The sequence below is a fragment of the Carya illinoinensis genome, chromosome 11 (genome assembly GCF_018687715.1).
Source record: "Carya illinoinensis cultivar Pawnee chromosome 11, C.illinoinensisPawnee_v1, whole genome shotgun sequence".
In the NCBI taxonomy this organism is placed as follows: Eukaryota; Viridiplantae; Streptophyta; class Magnoliopsida; order Fagales; family Juglandaceae; genus Carya; species Carya illinoinensis.
Window position 1 is genome coordinate 43395852 of NC_056762.1, and position 17399 is coordinate 43413250.

Sequence of the window (17399 nt, forward strand, 5' to 3'; positions counted from 1 at the left end):
TCCGCGTGCTTCGATGATCAACACGTTTTGGGTTCATAATTCTGGTCGGCATGCATTTTAGAAAATTTTGGTCTATAAATCATTCGATGTTTGAAGTCTTGTGATTTTTTTTTTTTGGGTCCAGGTACATCGTTGAATTTCTGAAGCACAAAAATCCCAAAAGACGGGCTAAAGAAACAAATACATGCATACAGGTCAGCAGTGGATGATGGAGGCGGCGGGTCGTATACGTACGTAGGGTGCGGGCTGTGTTTTTCGTTTCACACTAATTAATTTCCTATGGGTCAAGGGAACTAGCTAGCCTGAACCACTCGTTTTGGTAGTAGAACCACTCCACCCAATCGCATGAGTTGGATATTATTATAAAGATCAGTTTTATTACGTACAAGCGAACTTGCATATTAATTTATATATTAATATTGATTATAATTTTATATTTAAATTTAAAATTAGTATTATTTTTAATAAAATTTATTTTCTGACCAATCACATTATATAAATATATGTATTGGTGCGCAAAATCAATTACAACTAAATTTTTCCTATTATAAATGCCTGAGTTGCCTTACTTGCCTTCCACACGGTACCTGAGCTGCATGCATGCATGCATTTATGCTCGGCGTTGCATTGCGTTCTCACATATAATTAGAACGTGTATATATACTAATTCAATATTATTATTGTAATTGAAATATTTCATGAATACGATTCATTTTAAGTAAAATAGGATCTTATTTCAAACTATTTAGGATTTAATCATGTAATTAATGGATATATATTGACTGGCGGGATCGATCGAAACCATTGTTTTTTTTTAAGTAGCATTAATTTGTCATCATTTATCAGCTTTAGAAGCCACTCGTAGCCGTGAAAGATAAATGTCACTAGCTCACGGCGCCAGTAGTCGTACACAACTTGTAGAGCATATCATGCATGCATGTAAATTCACGTTTTATGCATGAATATCATCGATGTGAATATATATATATATATTTATATAAATATTGCTTTCTAAATATTTTCCAATATCAATGATGGCAGGCATGGAATATTGCAACAACCCAAATAAGTTCATGAATGTTATAATACTTTATATTAATGATCAATAGCTATAACGGTTGATGTTATAAGCTGCCTGTTTTAATCATCAACGAGGGATTTGATTGGAACATAAATATTATATTCTAGTGCGTATTGGGACCACTGTTTTGCTCTGATCTACACTTGCATGTGATCTTGATTCGACAATTAGGACCCATTAAGATTCCAGATGGAGACATGACTTGCTCTTAAAGCTTCTCAACTAATTCATGATCATCTAGTGCTTACCAAATTTGCTTTAGAATGATTTACTTTTATGCTAAGTGGGACGGCTCATGTATGTGCGCGATGCCCATAATCTATTCGTACTGATTAAACATATATATAACATGCAAATTAACAAAAGTACCAAATTAATATTAATTATTCTCATAAATGGATCATATCAATACACGTGGAGGAAGCTGATCAGGTGCCGTCACAAGAGACATATATAATAATATTATTATATAGTTTATATATTCTAAGTACGTAGCAGATTATATATATATGTGTGTGTGTGTGTCTAATTTGTAGCACCTTTTAGCAAGAACCTTAACCTAGATCTATCGATATGCTTAAAACGGGGCTTAATTTATATATTTGGAAAAGTTGAAAGCTGGAAAGTTGTTTGTGAAAATGCCAAAGATATTGTTCATGAATAATTCATTGATGGGTTGAATGCTTTTGGAAGTACTGCTTTACCTCAGCCACAACAGTACACGCAAGTGGTCTCTCATGACTCATGAGTGGTATCTTTAGATCTTTTCACACTCAAAACTGTGCCCATCATCTACGACGATCATCAGTACTTTACATGCATCCTCTTATCTATATTAACCCAAATAAACCATTTATCTGCTGCCCCGACAGAATTTGAGATAGATCAGAGCTCATAGAGAAAGTAGTACTACTTCCTATCGGAGATCGATCTGCTGCAGTTCTATATATTCCACCCATTAAATATGGCTTCCAAAGCTTTCTTAGCGAGTTACGGCCTCTTCTTCATCTGTTTCTTCGTCTGGGGAACTAATTATATCTTGGAGGCTCAGATGGTCCCGGCCGTGTTTGTATTGGGAGACTCTCTTGTAGATGTGGGCAACAACAATTACCTCCCGCTTTCGCTTGCCAAAGCAGACTTCCCCCACAACGGCGTTGACTTCCCCACCCATAAGCCAACCGGGAGGTTTACTAATGGCAAGAATGCTGCCGACTTTCTTGGTACGTGCAAACGTGTGGAATTACCATTTATAGTTTAAACCGATTTAATTTCTTGTCAGGATTGTTAATTTGTTCCATGGTTTTGGTGCATATAAGGTTTACTGTCGGCGTGATTCCATCTTCACATGATGACTAGTACTCAGCTTCCCTTCTATCGTTAGCTCTTTAATGCCTCGTTTGATGTGAAAATATCATGTTTACCTATATTGACATGAGTAGGTGACTATAAACCAGATGATGACAATTTATTCTAAAACAATCGTCGGCAGTACAGAAATGTCATTGTCATTAATAATTTAAAAAATAGATGTGCATGTATCATTCTGTTAGGGGTTTTTTCACGACTTTTTGATAACTTGGACTGAATGGAATAATTGAACAGCTGAGAAAGTTGGCCTTCCAACTTCGCCACCATATCTCTCCCTTGTATCCAACTCCAGCAAGATCAACAACGCTTCGTTTCTAACTGGTGTTAGCTTCGCCTCCGGGGGTGCCGGCATCTTTGATGGCACGGACGAACGTCTTGTAAGTGAAACAAATATACTAAATACCAATTAATTCTCCTTTTTTTTTTAAGATTGCTCTTTAATATAGATTTTATCGTATTGTTATAATATTAATGAGAAATTAATTGATTAATTAATTAAAAAAAAAAACATATCTACTAGTTTGTTTTTCTCGGACTCCTAGAATCGGGCTGTTAGAATATGGGCCCAATATGCCCAAAGCAAGAAGATATCATCCTTTGTAAAAAATGCAAGCGTGGCCCACTCATAAAATGGATGAAATGCAACAAAAACATAGGCCCATAATATTGGACATCGATGTCCCCTGGCCCTCATTTTGACTTGCTTTACTGTTTTATTTTGTTTTAATTTTTTCAGCGCCAATCAATACCTCTGACCAAACAAGTAGATTACTTGTTGACGGTGTGTGAAAAGTTGAAGCAACAGCGAGGGTCCACATCTGCACAAAACCTTTTATCCAAATCTCTCTTTGTCGTTGTGATTGGAAGCAACGATGTCTTTGGTTACTCCGGCTCTTCTGATCTCCGCAGCAAGAACACCCCACAGCAGTACGTGGACTTGATGGCTCTTAAACTGAAAGAACAACTGAAGGTAAATGCAACAAAAGGATCAACTTTTTCGACAGATGCTGATCTTTCTTCCCTTTAATTTTTTTTTTAAAAAAAAATACAAAATACAAACTTCTTTTTAATATGAACTTTGGGGGCAGCGTATATACAATGGTGGTGCTCGTAAATTTGTGATTACGGGGATCGGAGCAATCGGATGCTGCCCATCAGAGAGGAATAAGAACAAAACAGAAGAATGCAACGAGGAAACAAACCGCTTGTCTGTCAAATACAATGAAGGCCTTACTTCAATGTTGCAAAAATGGAAATCAGAGCTCAAAGGCATTAGCTACTCTTACTTAGATACATACAGTATCTTGCAAAACTTCGTCCAGAAACCACAAGCTTATGGTACAGTGCTTCTTTCCTTCTGATAATTTAATTTGGAACAATATATATGGTAAAACTAGCCAAAATAAAAAACAGAGGTAGAAGGATATTTCATATAGTATCACTAATAGATAGTTCCTGATCAACCTGCAGAAAAGAGTGTTTGATGGATAGTTCCTAATCATCCATATAGATATTTCATATAGCCTGATCAACCTGCAAGCTAGTTCCTTGAGCAAGTTCAATTGATTTTGCAGAGCAGATTAGAGTGTCAGTTCATATGGATGATTAATTAACGTTTTCCTGTTTGATTTCAGGATTCGTAGATGTTAAAGCTGCATGTTGTGGGTTAGGGAACCTAAATGCAAAGTTTGGTTGCCTCCCAATATCTACGTATTGCTCCAACAGAAAAGAGCACCTTTTCTGGGATCTATACCATCCAACAGAGGCTGCTCATCGCCTTATCGCAGACAACTTGTTTGATGGTCCTTCACAATTCACATTCCCATTGAACGTGAGGCATCTAGTTGCAGTCTAGACTCTACACTATCGCCCTTGGACGGCTAACCATGTAAATCATATATGCCGTGCGCCTTTATTATGACCATGCATGAGTTCGCCGTTCTTTTAGGACCTATATCATTAAAATTACTAAATAAATTACAGTATCTTGTTTTGTGCCTAAAATTCTACTGCTCAATAGCATTACACTGTACGACCTTTTGACAGTACGCCGCATTCATCTCGGCACCGTTTTCTTGAGATCTGTTGATAGATATTGATATTGCTGAAAAACAATCTTTTTCAACCTCCAAACTTTTACTTTTACATGCGAAAAAAAATGAGGCTTTATTATATTATTTAAAGTAAAAAACGTTGTAGTTTGAGAGCGCAAGTACAACCATACACTACATTATTATCATTCCACTTTTATCTTATTATATAAGTTCCGACATATTTATACACTGAATGGATGCTCTACGAGTGTACAAGCTAAAATGGAAACCAAACATATTATGGATATGGAAGAAATCAGTCGACAATCATGGATTTAATTATATTGGACAATGGAGTTCATCTAGTTTATGCATAGAGCACACATCGACATTATAACTTAAATAATAAGATTTGATTATAAAATTTAAATTCTAATATTTATTTTTAAAATTAATCAAATTATATATATAGTATAAACACTTTCTTAAGTGTATTTTAACTTTATAATATATTTTTCTTGGACACTATCATCTTGTCTATGGACTGTGCCAAACTTAACTACACATAAATTTTAATTGAAGAGGTTGTTTGGATATTAAATATCTCAAATTATCTATGAATAGTAATAAATAATTTATAAATAGTAAAAAAATAGTATGAGAGTATCTCATGATAACAGTTGTGTTTCCAAGTAAGCGCTAAGTTTGCATCCACTTTCAATTTTATTGTTGATATTATTTTGGCGGAAACAAAACTCCATTTTTTTACCTTGAGAATTCGAGGCATGATTAATAATGATAGTTCATAGCATGCAAAAGATCACACCGCTACTGTTGTGTACCCACACATCGCGGAAAGTGGGTTTAATATTAATCAGTACTAAGATCGACTCTTACGTATACCGAATAGTTGAATGGTCTGCGTCTACAAGCTGATCATCAAAAATATGCGTACGTCTATTTTAGAATCTATGTTGAATATTATATATGCGTCTACACGTACGTACACTTAAATAGTACTTGAATGTTGTTGTTGCTGTTCTTGTACTTGATCCACTGTTTACAACATAAATCATCGGTACTTAACCCAACGAGTTAGAATGGAGAACACACAAGGAAGAAGATGAAATCTGTAAATTCTTTCTGTGTTTAATATTGCTGTGTACAGTGATAAATTTATAGAGAGAAAAAATATTCTAACAATTTTCTCCTAGGAATATATTCAAGCACTAGCCGTGCATTATAGAGAGGCCATTATTATGTACAGAGTTGGTTAGAACGTGTCGGCCACAATATAAAATAGTACATCTGCCATACCCAGAGGGTAGGCAGTCCTTTGGAGAGTCCATTATTATATTCTAGGTGATTCCAGAGCAGTCCTTTGGAGAGTCATCCAATGAGGCACTAGGCGTGGTTGCTCTGTTGGAAGCTGATGGTGTGCTCTCTGCTGTTGATGTGGGTGCTCTGCTGGAAATAGTAGAAGCAGTGGATAGCTCAGTTGTTGTGGTTGTTCTGCTGGACTTAGAGCACCATTGTCAAGTCTAAAATTTAGTTAGAATATTATATTTTAGTTATAATATAGACTTTTAATTAAATTAATCTATATTAAACTAATTATCTTTAAGTCTAAAAAATAATATAATAATATTTTTTTATAGTATTACCAAAACAGTCTATTATAACAAAAACAGTCTACTATTATCAAAACAGTCCAAATAATTAGAAATATAGTCCACTAAAACAGTCCAAAAATTACTAAAATAGTCCACTATTATCAAAACAGTCCACAATCCTACTAAAACAGTCTAGAAATTTACAAAATAGTCCATTAATCAATAGATTAATTTAGTTGCTACCCAGCCACATGTTTATCCAGCCTACATGTGGCTGGGCAGCCACTAATAATCTCAAAAAAAATAAAAAATAAAAAAAATCAAAGCTACCAACATTAGACACCTCCATAAGGTGTCGAAAGAGATGTAGATGTACTCCCGATTTCCTTCCTCCATTCCTCTAAAATTTTCCATTGAATATAGTCAAAATATTCTTGTTGAATGGCATTCAGGCTACTAAGATCTAGCAACATCATCTTTGCCTTGAATTTCTTATTTTTTTAGTTCAAACACTGCCGATCTTTCTAGGTCTGCCTTCAGGGTCGCATTTCTACGCTCTTCCATGGTCGTCGCTCTATCCTCAGTTATTTTAGCTAAGGCAGTCTTGATCTCACCATCGTTGCCTTCCATGGACTTCTGCTTCCTCTCCCTTTCTTTCTCAACTTTTTTGCCTGTAGGTCTCTCAGCAAGAACCTCTATGTCTTCCTCAGCATGGTCAACATCAATAACACCGAGAACTTTTTCAGGTTACCTTCTCTTCTTACCAAGGGTGGAGATGTGTTGCTGCCATTTCAGTTGGTGTCTCAAAAGACACCAACAATGCTCCATTATGAAATTACTCCCTACTATCTCTTTGTACAACACTTTAGCTTTCTCAATCTATAAAAGTGAAAGAAATATTTGTTAGTTCATAAGTCCATTACAAATTAAATGAAAATAGGTTTTAGGGTACATATCTTGTCTTGCTCCGTTGCACCACTCGGGTGCAATGACTCTACTTGTGCTATATATGCACAAAATTTATTTGTCAATTTTTGAATCGTGGACCATCGATTCATCAAAGAGCCCTCAGAACGGTTGGCAATGTTCGGTTTTTTATATTCATGATAAAAAGTGGTAATTCTTTCTCACATTTGAGTGGACTTTTGATCAGTGCCCCTTATCGCATCGATGCTAATGTTGAGCCAAGCTGAGACGAGGAGGTTATCCTCTTCAACAGTGAAAGATGCACCTTGTTGAACTTTTTTTAAAAGATGCCTCTTTTCACCGCCATTTGAAGTTGCTTGGACAACATTATCATGTTGCGTTGGGGTGCTATTATAACCTCCTCCTCCACTTTGTAATAGAGTGGTGAAGAATGAGTCATCATCAAAATGTGTGTCCATCCTTGAAAAATATTAAATTTTCAAGGAGTCAGACAAGTTGCCCAATAGTCAAGTCCAATATAAAACCCTCAGCATCATATTGTTGAAAATTATAAAACATCTCAACATCATATTGCAGTATCTCAGTTCATATATCATTTATCTCAACATCATTTGATAGAAACCGAAAGAGAACAGCCCAGGCGAAAACCAAAGGAGAATTAATCAATTGATACAACCAAGAAATTAGCAATAAATAATTACTAAGTGGTGCCAGCTAATTTAGTTTGCAAACCAACTGAAAAAGCACATGCATTGAAAGAGAATAAGAATAACAGTTCATGTAGCCAGCGTTTATACTGTATAACAGTTCATTGGCAAAAGTTTCTCCAAATGCAACAAATTCTATATCCAGTTTGCAATCATAAAAAAATATATTGTATATAGCTGAGTAAAAAATACATTTTCAGACCCTACAACCAGTAAAACAGGGTCCCTACAACATTGAAAAAATACTTTGATAAGGTCAAGAACCTTGGTTCATTCAAATAAAAGGTGTCTCTATCGGATCCTCTGCATCCATTCCTTGGGTTAATTCAAAAAATATTTTTACTTTCTAATCCTGAAGTTTTAAAGGACTTCTTTGATTGGACTTACTTTTAAGTCAAAAACTTTTTTCCACTTAAGAGAGATATGAGAAGATCCTAGAGATGCAAAGGGTTTAGAATTAAAATAGTGATGCAAAGGGTTTTGATGCAGTTTTATTGATGCAGTTTTATTAAAATAGTGATGCAGTTTTATTAACAAGGAATCATTAAAATACAGACCCTCGGCATAACAGTAATTTATTACAACTGGGGCTTCAGAAAATGTCTCTGTAGTTGTTCCGAAAAGCTAAACAACAAAACTTGCTGCCACTAAACAATGAAACTTCCTTGGATTCGACAAAGTAAACAAAGCCCATTTGAGAAGAAGAGAGTATTAAAAAATGGTTTTACCTTCTACAAAAAATTAAACTAAATAGCTTCTTTTGATATTTATTACTCAGATTAGTGAAATGTTCCCTCAGTTCAACAGATGCAGAAATCAACAACTTGGCAAAAAGCTGTTTCATTTATTCATCCAAAATAAAGGAAGGAAGATTTCATCAATTTGAATGAACCATAAATATTAAACACACACATAAATATGCAGTCCAAAGTGATGCAGTTTTATTAACAATGTGTTAATAAAATAGTGATGCAGTTTTATTAATAATGAATTAACACAATGATGCAGTTTTATTAAAACTGTATATTAACATAGTGACGCAGTTTAATTAAGAATGAATTAACACAGAAATCACCATTGAACATACCACAATGTACAATACAATCTGGAGGTCGCATGAGAGAAAGTAGAATAAAATTTCTTGGCAAGGTTTTATACAATATAACAATATATATATCTATGTAAGTCAGAACCCCAAAACACTACAACTAGAAAGTCCATTCATTTAAGAAAACCATAAAACACTACAACTAGAAGATCCAACCTCACCCTCTAGTTCTGCACTTTTGTAACTGTAAGCCAACCCCATTACCAAACACCAACAAGAGAGGACACAGAAGAAACCCTTTTAAGGCCCTAGGCTTGGACACCACCATGAGTTCATTTCCCCAACTACAGACCAACAATTGAAGAACACATTGAAGAAAAAAAATAGACAAACAACATTCCACAATAGACAAACAATATGCCAAAACAGATCAAAAAATGCAATACCATTTCAATCGATTCAATACGTAGATATCAATGTGGAGACCATAACATTTCAGGGAAAAAAATGTAATACACCAAGTTGCAAACGATGAATCATCTTTAATGTCATTTCATCCTCAAAAAAAAAAAAAAAAGCAAATAATTTACCCAAACAGATGCTACCTGTACACTACAGATTCGTGGAGGAAGAAGAACTGTTTCAGTTTGTGGAGCAAGAAGAACCATTTCAGTTCGTGGAGCAAGCCTATTTCAGAAAAATTAGTCTGACCTTGCAACGCAAAGGAGATAAAATCAATCAATGAAGAGAAATGCATAACGACGGCAAGAGAGAAGAAGAAGAGAAGAGAGAAGAGAGGGGAAGAGAGACTTACATGGAGACGACGGCAACCGCTCGAGAAGGCGACCGCTAGAGAGATTTAGGGCTACGGGCTGAAGAACGGCGACGAGATGAAGAAGATGGGAGTTCGAGACAGAAAGAAAGGAAAGAATGGCAAGGAATTTGTGATACCCAATAAGAAACCGAGGGAAATGGATGGGGGTAGGTAGTAAAAAAATAAATAAAATATAATTTACTCTTTACACAGTGTCTCGCCAAACATGAAGAGGGCTGAAGCTTCACTGTAGCAGTTATGTCAAACCTTTGAGTTTTAGCTAGGCTGTTGCAAATGCAAATTTGTGCTCCATTTTAGACTTGCATTGGGCAATCGCGAGGCCATTGCCAATGCTCTTAGTGGAGGCAGTAGATAGCTCAATACAACGGAACCATTGGCTTCCCTGCAAATATATATATATATGGAAAAGTATAGTTGCAAGCATAATTGTGCACTAATCTGTGTACCAATGTGATGTGATTGGTTAAAAAGTAGATTTTATTGAAAACAGTGTTAATTTAAATTTTAAGTATGAATAAATCAGTGTTGGTACGCAGATTAGTGCGCAACTGTGCTTGTATATACGTAGTAAAACTCTATATATATACCACCCACAAGATTTTGAAAGATACATTATATATAGATAATCAGAGTTGTCTGACGCTCCAACAATGGCTAATTCCAATGTTATGCTACTCATGAGTTTCCTCATCTTTCTCTCGAGATTGAATTTCTCGGAGGCTCAGTTGGTCCCGGCCGTATTTATATTTGGAGATTGTATACCGGACGTGGGCAACAACAACTACCTGAAAAATACATTTGCCAAAGCAAATTTCACCCCAACGGAATCGACTTTCCTGGCATGATACCTACCGGAAGGTTTTGCAACGGCAAGAATATTGCAGACTTTTTTGGTATTATATATAGAATTATATATATACCTTCAGCAACAGTACTGCTTCACATGATAAAAGTCTCTCTGATCAAGAGATCAATATTAGGCAATAGCCATGCATGCACGCACCATTGTCATAGTACAGCAAGAGATCAAATTAGATTTACTGTTTATGTGATTACATTAATTCTCTCTACACATAGACATGATACACAGTACGTACAACTGTTTTTGCTTTTTCATGAGGTAAAAGCTTTAACCTATAATCAATAATTTACTGCATGCATCTGGAGACCAGACATGAATATCATGCAGCATTCAGAAGTTAGCTAGATTTCATTTTTTATAATTAATATATAGTAGCAGATCAGGAAGTACTGCAAATTAGTATATATACACTGACATTGCATGCCTGGTTTTCACGACCTAAAATTTGAAATTGGATGGAATTGTTGGGCAGCTGAGAGAGTGGGCTTGCCTTCTTCACCACCATATCTCTCCTTGGTATCCAGGTCTGGAAAGATCAATAACGCGACGTCGTTCCTAACTGGTGCAAACTTCGCCTCCGCAGCTGCTGGAATCCTTAACAGTACAGGATTTATTTTTGTTAGTGAAAATGACAACTCAGTACTACTTTTCCCTTGTTTGTTTTGGTTCGTGGTGCACTGCACTACGTACGGCACTATTTTTAATTCTGTTATGCACCTATTCCGCATTATTGCATCAACACTAATTAATTACTCTGTAGTAAAATTTTCGAAACCACAAAAGGCTTTCTGAAGAAAGTAATAATAAATGTTTGAAATACGTACTCCACGTGATTATTTGACACTTTTACAATGATTTGAAATATATTTAAATTTTATTTTATGAAAATTATTATATGATAAAAAATTAAGATGACAAGAAATTAAGACTATTTTTAGAGGATATTGGCTCACCATTTTCCTTAATTTGATTCACGCGAACTTCAGACTTTCAGTCTACTCCCACCCACCAACTGGTTAATGCGCGATTGGTGCCTTTTTTTTTTTTTTTTTTAACCTTTTAATCCCAGGGAGAGGAAACATGTTTGTCGACACAAATTGACTATTTTTCAGTCGTATCTGAAGAGTTGAAGCAGCGGCTAGGATCATCTGCTGCGCATAAGCTTTTTGCTAAATCTATCTTCGTGATAGCGATTGGAAACAACGATATCATGTATTCCGCGCTGCTTTCTGATCCGAGCAGCAAGAACAACACCCGACAGCATTTTTTTCTAAGCGCGTGGACTTGGTACTTGATACACTAGAAGAACAATTAAGGGTATGTAATCAAATTTTCAATATTTTTTTAATTGAGATCTAAAAATACTAGGCCGCTTTGGGACAGTCAAGTTGTTTTTGGGTGAAAACAACCCTCCAATCAGGTGGGTACACGTAAGAAAAAAAAAGCTCCCAACAACACATCTAACTAAACCCATCAAAAAATAATTTAACTCTCAATCAAAATCCAAAATACAACGTTGAAAGAAGCATAAATTTTGATAAATATCATTCGAAGAAGCATTATTTGACAGTGTCACTATCTTACCACAAAAGAAGAAAAATTGTATAAAAAAAACTCGGGTCCGAGATAGTACCTAACACAATGTCACAAACCCTCAAATTCTTTTGTTATGAAATCATTGTTACAACAAAAATAAAATAAAAAATGTCAAAGACCTTTCTTTGAGAACCTACCGCAAAGCTTTCCCCTCGTTGAGAACCTACGGCAATGTTTCTAGGGGACTGCGCTCTGTCTGGGAGGGATGTGAGGGTCGAGCTCTGTCCGTCGAGTGCCGTCCATCGAGGTTTAGGGGTTGAGATTTTGGTAGTTGCTGTCCGTCAAAGTTCAGGGGTCGACATTTCTCTAGCTCATCGTGTTCTCTGACGTCGAGCTCACGAGCTCCTTCAAGAGGCAGTTGCTGTCTGTCAAACTGATCCTTCGTGTTCTCTCCCATCAGGGATGAGTGGGGTGGGGATGAGTTTGGGTTGGGATGGACTAGGGTGGGGATGGGTTGGAAATTTGGAATACGAAGAAGAGGGGAGGCACAGGTGGGTTGTTGGAGGGTTGGAATACAAAGAAGAGGGAGGCATGGTAATTAAAATAAACTGCTTACATGCCGGACTCCTATTGGAGGGCTAGTTATGGTACTGGAAGACCAGTCCGGCTGGTCTCCAGGTTTTCTCCTGAAAATATAACAAAAGAGAGTGATTTCCAATTTTTGTTTGTTTATTTCATTCCAAACCGAATTATTACAGATGCAAATTAATAATACTTAATTTGGTTCTCTTGGATTTGTGACATAAATCATATGATACGAAAGAAACAAAGGCAAGCAATATGCTACCTACAAATTATGTGCATAGAGATATTGAGTTTTACGTTTTAAATCATTAGCTCACCATATGTTTGTGTTTTGGATTTTTTCTGGACAGCGTCTATACGATTACGGTGCACGTAAGTTTGCGGTTATGGGGGCGTCTGCAGTAGGCTGCTGCCCGTTTCTGAGGGCTTGGGACTTAGGAGGAGAATGCAACGAAGTAGTGAACTCCCTGTGTATAACGTACAATGAAGGCGTTGAGCCGATGTTGCAGAAATTGAAATCAGAAATCAAGGATATGAGCTACACTTACTGCGATGCGTACGGTGTCTTGCAAAACTTAATCCAGAATGCAAAACTTTATGGTACAGTACTATTAATTTGTTAAAAAAGACAAGGACGAGAAAGGATATAATATTATTTCTTCTGAAAATTGAAAAATGTTTAATTTGGATGAAACAAAGAAGTTTTTAGTTCATATTTATAATTTTATTATTATTTTTAATTCAAATATGCATAATTTGCTCCTTTTCCTGTTAAGTTTTATATATTTTTTTATGAATTACCTATGATTGTCATATTTCAGGATTTGTTTAGTTTAAAGCTGCATGCTGTGGACAAGGGAACTATCGTGGTATACCCACTTGCTTCCAAACTTCGCCCCGTTGCTCCAACAGAAGCGACCATCTCTTCTGGGACCCATTCCATCCTACAGAGGCCGCTCAGCGCATCCTTATAGACATCATTTTTTAGTCCTTCAAAATACACATTTCCGTTGAGTGTGAAGCAGCTAATTGCGTTGTTGACTCGGCATAACACAGCTAGCCTTCATGAAGTGTCCGCCTTCGTAATGCCAGGAGGAGTCCTAAATAATCTCCGTAAGGGATCACAACATGTATGACTGTCAAAACTTCAAAATAAGGGAGGAGGAATGTTTTTGAAGTGTTATGAATTTATTCACTCAAAACCATGCACAAGCTTCATAATATACCATTACAAAAGTTAGAAAATTTACTTGTTGACGAGAAAATTAGTAGGCCTTACAGAATTGTTCTGACGAGCAACAAGTGCTAATGACAAAAGGCTGAAATAAAACAGGTAGCTAATGAGAGAGAGAGAGAGAGAGAGAGAGAGAGAGAGAGAACAAATGGGGATTCTCTTGCAACCCAAGGTTGGTTGCCAATTGCTCCAACAGAAGAGATCACCTTTCCTGGGATCTAGATCTATACCATCCAATGAAGGCTGCTCACCGCCTTATCGCATACAAGAAGTTTGATATTTGTCTTTCGCAATTCACATTCCCATTGAATGTGAGACAACTAATTGCCGTCTAGACTCTACACTCGCCACAATATAGCTATCAATGTGAATGTCGTGCGCCTTTATTATGATCTGACCTCCAAACTTTTACTTTTACATTTAAAAAGTATAAGGATTTATTAATAAAAGTGGATAACGCGTAATTTGGGAAGGGTAAGTACAACCCCATATATATATTGAATAATAATTTTTATGAGTGTTAAATAGATAAATTTTACAGTCTTTTTGTCGAAAATAAATTCTCCTATCAAGAATACAAAAATCTATTCTTTCTCAACGAGACATATATTTCTAGAAAAAAAGACTTATTTAAAATTTATACCTAGTAATATTAATACAAAATGGATATTACACTGTGAAGGATGGATGCTCTAAGAGCAAACCACCGAAAAGGAAAAACCAACCATTTTATGGAGAGTTTTGTTACATACAAGCAAAGTCGCGTACTAATTTGCGTACCAACACTGATTCTTTCATACTTAAAATTTTAATTAGCACTGTTTTCAATAAAATCTATTTTTTGACCAATCACAATAGATTGGTGCACATATTAGTGCACAATTGTGCTTGCAACTAAAATTTTCCTTTTATGGATGGGCAGAAATCAGTACTCGACGTTGGGTTTTAGATTCGGACAATCGAATTGTCTAAGGAGTTGTGCCGTACTTGACTGCACGCATATCTTAAGTCTGCGTCCACTTTCGTTATCATTCTCGATGTTATTTTGACCAAAACTATGCTTTATTTTATAGCAAAATACATCCCTACCCCACCACGATGATAACTTGATCCAAGGCTTACCTTTTACGTGGTGTCAATGGACGGGAGCAGGTCTAATCTTAAATAATTTGAACAATCTATTTCTTCGCGAGGGTCGATAGGTAGGACCAACTCCTGCGGTGGCCTAACCTCCCCACGGAAGAGAGCGGATCTAGCTTTTCGATAGCCCGAATAATTTACCCCAGCCCCTATCTTTGCAAAGTGCGAACCAGCTTCTCATCCATCTGACAAATTACCTCCCCCAAAGGGATGGGATTAGCCTAAGGTATCCTTACCCCTCCGCAGACATAGTGCAGGCATAGTCCTTCGACTACACGACGCTACTTGGGAACGTCATCTCCTGCAATGGAATGAAAAACAAGTAGCTCCTTAGACCTTAGCCACACTTTAGCAGGACAGCTCAGGGTTGCAAATTTCAGAGATTATTTACATTGACTCGTTTGACTTTCGAAGCATGAACAAACATCCCCTATTTACGTTTTCATTGTGGGCCAACAGGTCAGTCTGACCGTAGGCCTGGTCTACCTCACGGTGAAATACGGGTTTAGTCTCTTGACCTCCTCTAAAGACTTTCGACGAGTCCAATCTTAACATGCTACTCAGCCCCCCTTGCCAAGTGCAAGGGTCCACAAGGCGAGTCCAGCCTGAATGCAATGCTCGATTGCCTTTAAAAGCTTAGAACGAGTCCAGCCTTAACATGCTGCTCGGCTCCCCACGCCAAACACAAGGGTCAATGACGTGAGTTTAGCCTAAACGCGTTGCTCAACCTCTTCTAAAGACTTAACATAAGTCCAGCCCTTAACGAGCTGCTTGGCCTCCCATGCCAAGCGCAAGGGTCAATGAAGCAAGTTCAACCTGAATGCGCTGCTTGACCTTCTCTAAAAACTTAGGGAAAGTCCAGCCTTAACGTGTTGTTTGGCCCCCATTGCCAAGCACAAGGGTCAACGAGATGAGTCTATCCTGAACGCACTGCTCAACCTCTTCTAAAGACTTAGGGTAAGTTCAACCTTAACGAACTGCTTGACCTCCGTCACACCAAAGAAGTGGGTCCAGTCTTTAAATTGCCAGGCTTGTTGCCATTTTTATAACAAGCGTGAGGGGTTAGGGACCGCCCGACCTCAAACATGCCCAAATAGGTACGCAAGTCACTTGCCTACCCGACCACCTTCACACGTGCTTTATGCGTTCGAATCCACATCCTACACAACTCCAGCAATGTGTTAAATTTCCTGACTGCATGACATCTCGCCCTCCGGGATATCAAAGATGAGGAATTAGCCCAAGGCATCTTGACGCTTCTTCCCACAAAATGGGGGTCCAGTCTCTCCATGGCATAGTTTAACTCTTTAAGAGTTCCACCAAATTGAGGTTACTTGACTAAGTAAAAAGAGCCGACTCCACTTAAGAATTTTTCGTAGGGCAAATGACGTTGTCCCCCACCCAATACGCTCCCCTAAAGCTTGCAAAATGTATATACAAAGTACAAACAAAGGAAAGCGAAGAAGACGAACTCAAAAAGGGTTGACGGGAAGATTGAGGAGCCAAGTACCATGTCTCCATGGACTTGTCTCAACCCTTGTATCAACGAACTAGGCTGAGGATGAGATCATGGGCCCATCAGGCTGATAAATAAATAAAAAGTCAAGGAAAATGCAATAAGTTAATATGCACAATAGGACAATGAAGAAAAATGCACATTTATTTACAAGGGAAACATTTACATTTTTACAAAGAAGTTTACATCATGGGAAACATAAATAAACACTAAGGCAGAGGAACATCGGGGTAGGGCTCAAGAGTGTCTGGATCTACCTCAGGCACTCAGGACTAGGCTCGGGAGCATCAAAATCAAGAGGGAAGGCGTTAGGGATCATATCTCGACCCAGGGTATAGCCATGCTCAAGGGAATTAGGGTCTGAAGGGAGATCGTAGACATCTGAGAGGGACCAATGTTCTTCCTCTAGCAGCTTGAGTTGCTGAGCCTCAGCTGCCCCTCAACTCAACATTCTCTCCCCGTGTTGAAATTGAAGAGCTTGTTGTGCCAAAGAGTGGAGGGTCTTGTTCTCCCCTATGACTACCTCCTAGCCGCTCATTATGAAGGCGGCCAATCGAGTTGCTCCCTGCCATCAGTGAAAGCAAACACTAAGAGGGTCAAAATGGTAAAAGAAAAAAGAAAGAAAGAGAGAAAATAGGAAAAGAGATAGATCGACGAGTGAAAAAGACCTCTAAAAAGAAGTCAATCAGGGACTTAGTCATCCGTTTCAATGATTCTGCCCAAGCTCCACCAGCCTCAGACCAAGTGGAAGTGAGAACAGTCTCCATTTAGCACTTTTTGAGTGGTGGCCGCATCACAAACTCCACCCCTTCGGTTGTGCCCATAACCCCCTCTGCAAGGCCGATGGCAACCTGGGAATGAGAGGGGACCTCAGTGATTGAAGAATGCTCCTCCTAAAGATTTAAGTGTTCCCT

At 37.5% G+C, this 17399-nt stretch overlaps 1 protein-coding gene and 1 pseudogene across 1 annotated transcript; both read left to right on the forward strand.

Moving 5' to 3' along the window:
• The first annotated feature begins 1796 nt into the window (after window positions 1-1796).
• On the forward strand, window positions 1797-4497 carry LOC122280658 (GDSL esterase/lipase At5g55050-like). Its single transcript, XM_043091637.1, has 5 exons — window positions 1797-2301; window positions 2684-2826; window positions 3186-3419; window positions 3538-3787; window positions 4084-4497. The coding sequence occupies exons 1-5, from the start codon at window positions 2046-2048 to the stop codon at window positions 4302-4304; spliced, it is 1104 nt and encodes a 367-aa protein (XP_042947571.1). The 5' UTR covers window positions 1797-2045; the 3' UTR covers window positions 4305-4497.
• Window positions 4498-10262: 5765 nt separating this feature from the next.
• LOC122282535 lies at window positions 10263-11777 on the forward strand (annotated as a pseudogene).
• Window positions 11778-17399: the final 5622 nt, after the last annotated feature.

What these genes read in the sequence shown, in the direction of transcription:
- LOC122280658 (XM_043091637.1), top strand. Translation starts at nt 2,046, where the DNA reads ATGGCTTCCAAAGCTTTCTTAGCGAGTTACGGCCTCTTCTTCATCTGT. An exon ending in GAATGCTGCCGACTTTCTTG is followed by an intron (nt 2,302 to 2,683) that starts GTACGTGCAAAC and finishes ATAATTGAACAG; the next exon opens with CTGAGAAAGTTGGCCTTCCA. An exon ending in AACTGAAAGAACAACTGAAG is followed by an intron (nt 3,420 to 3,537) that starts GTAAATGCAACA and finishes CTTTGGGGGCAG; the next exon opens with CGTATATACAATGGTGGTGC.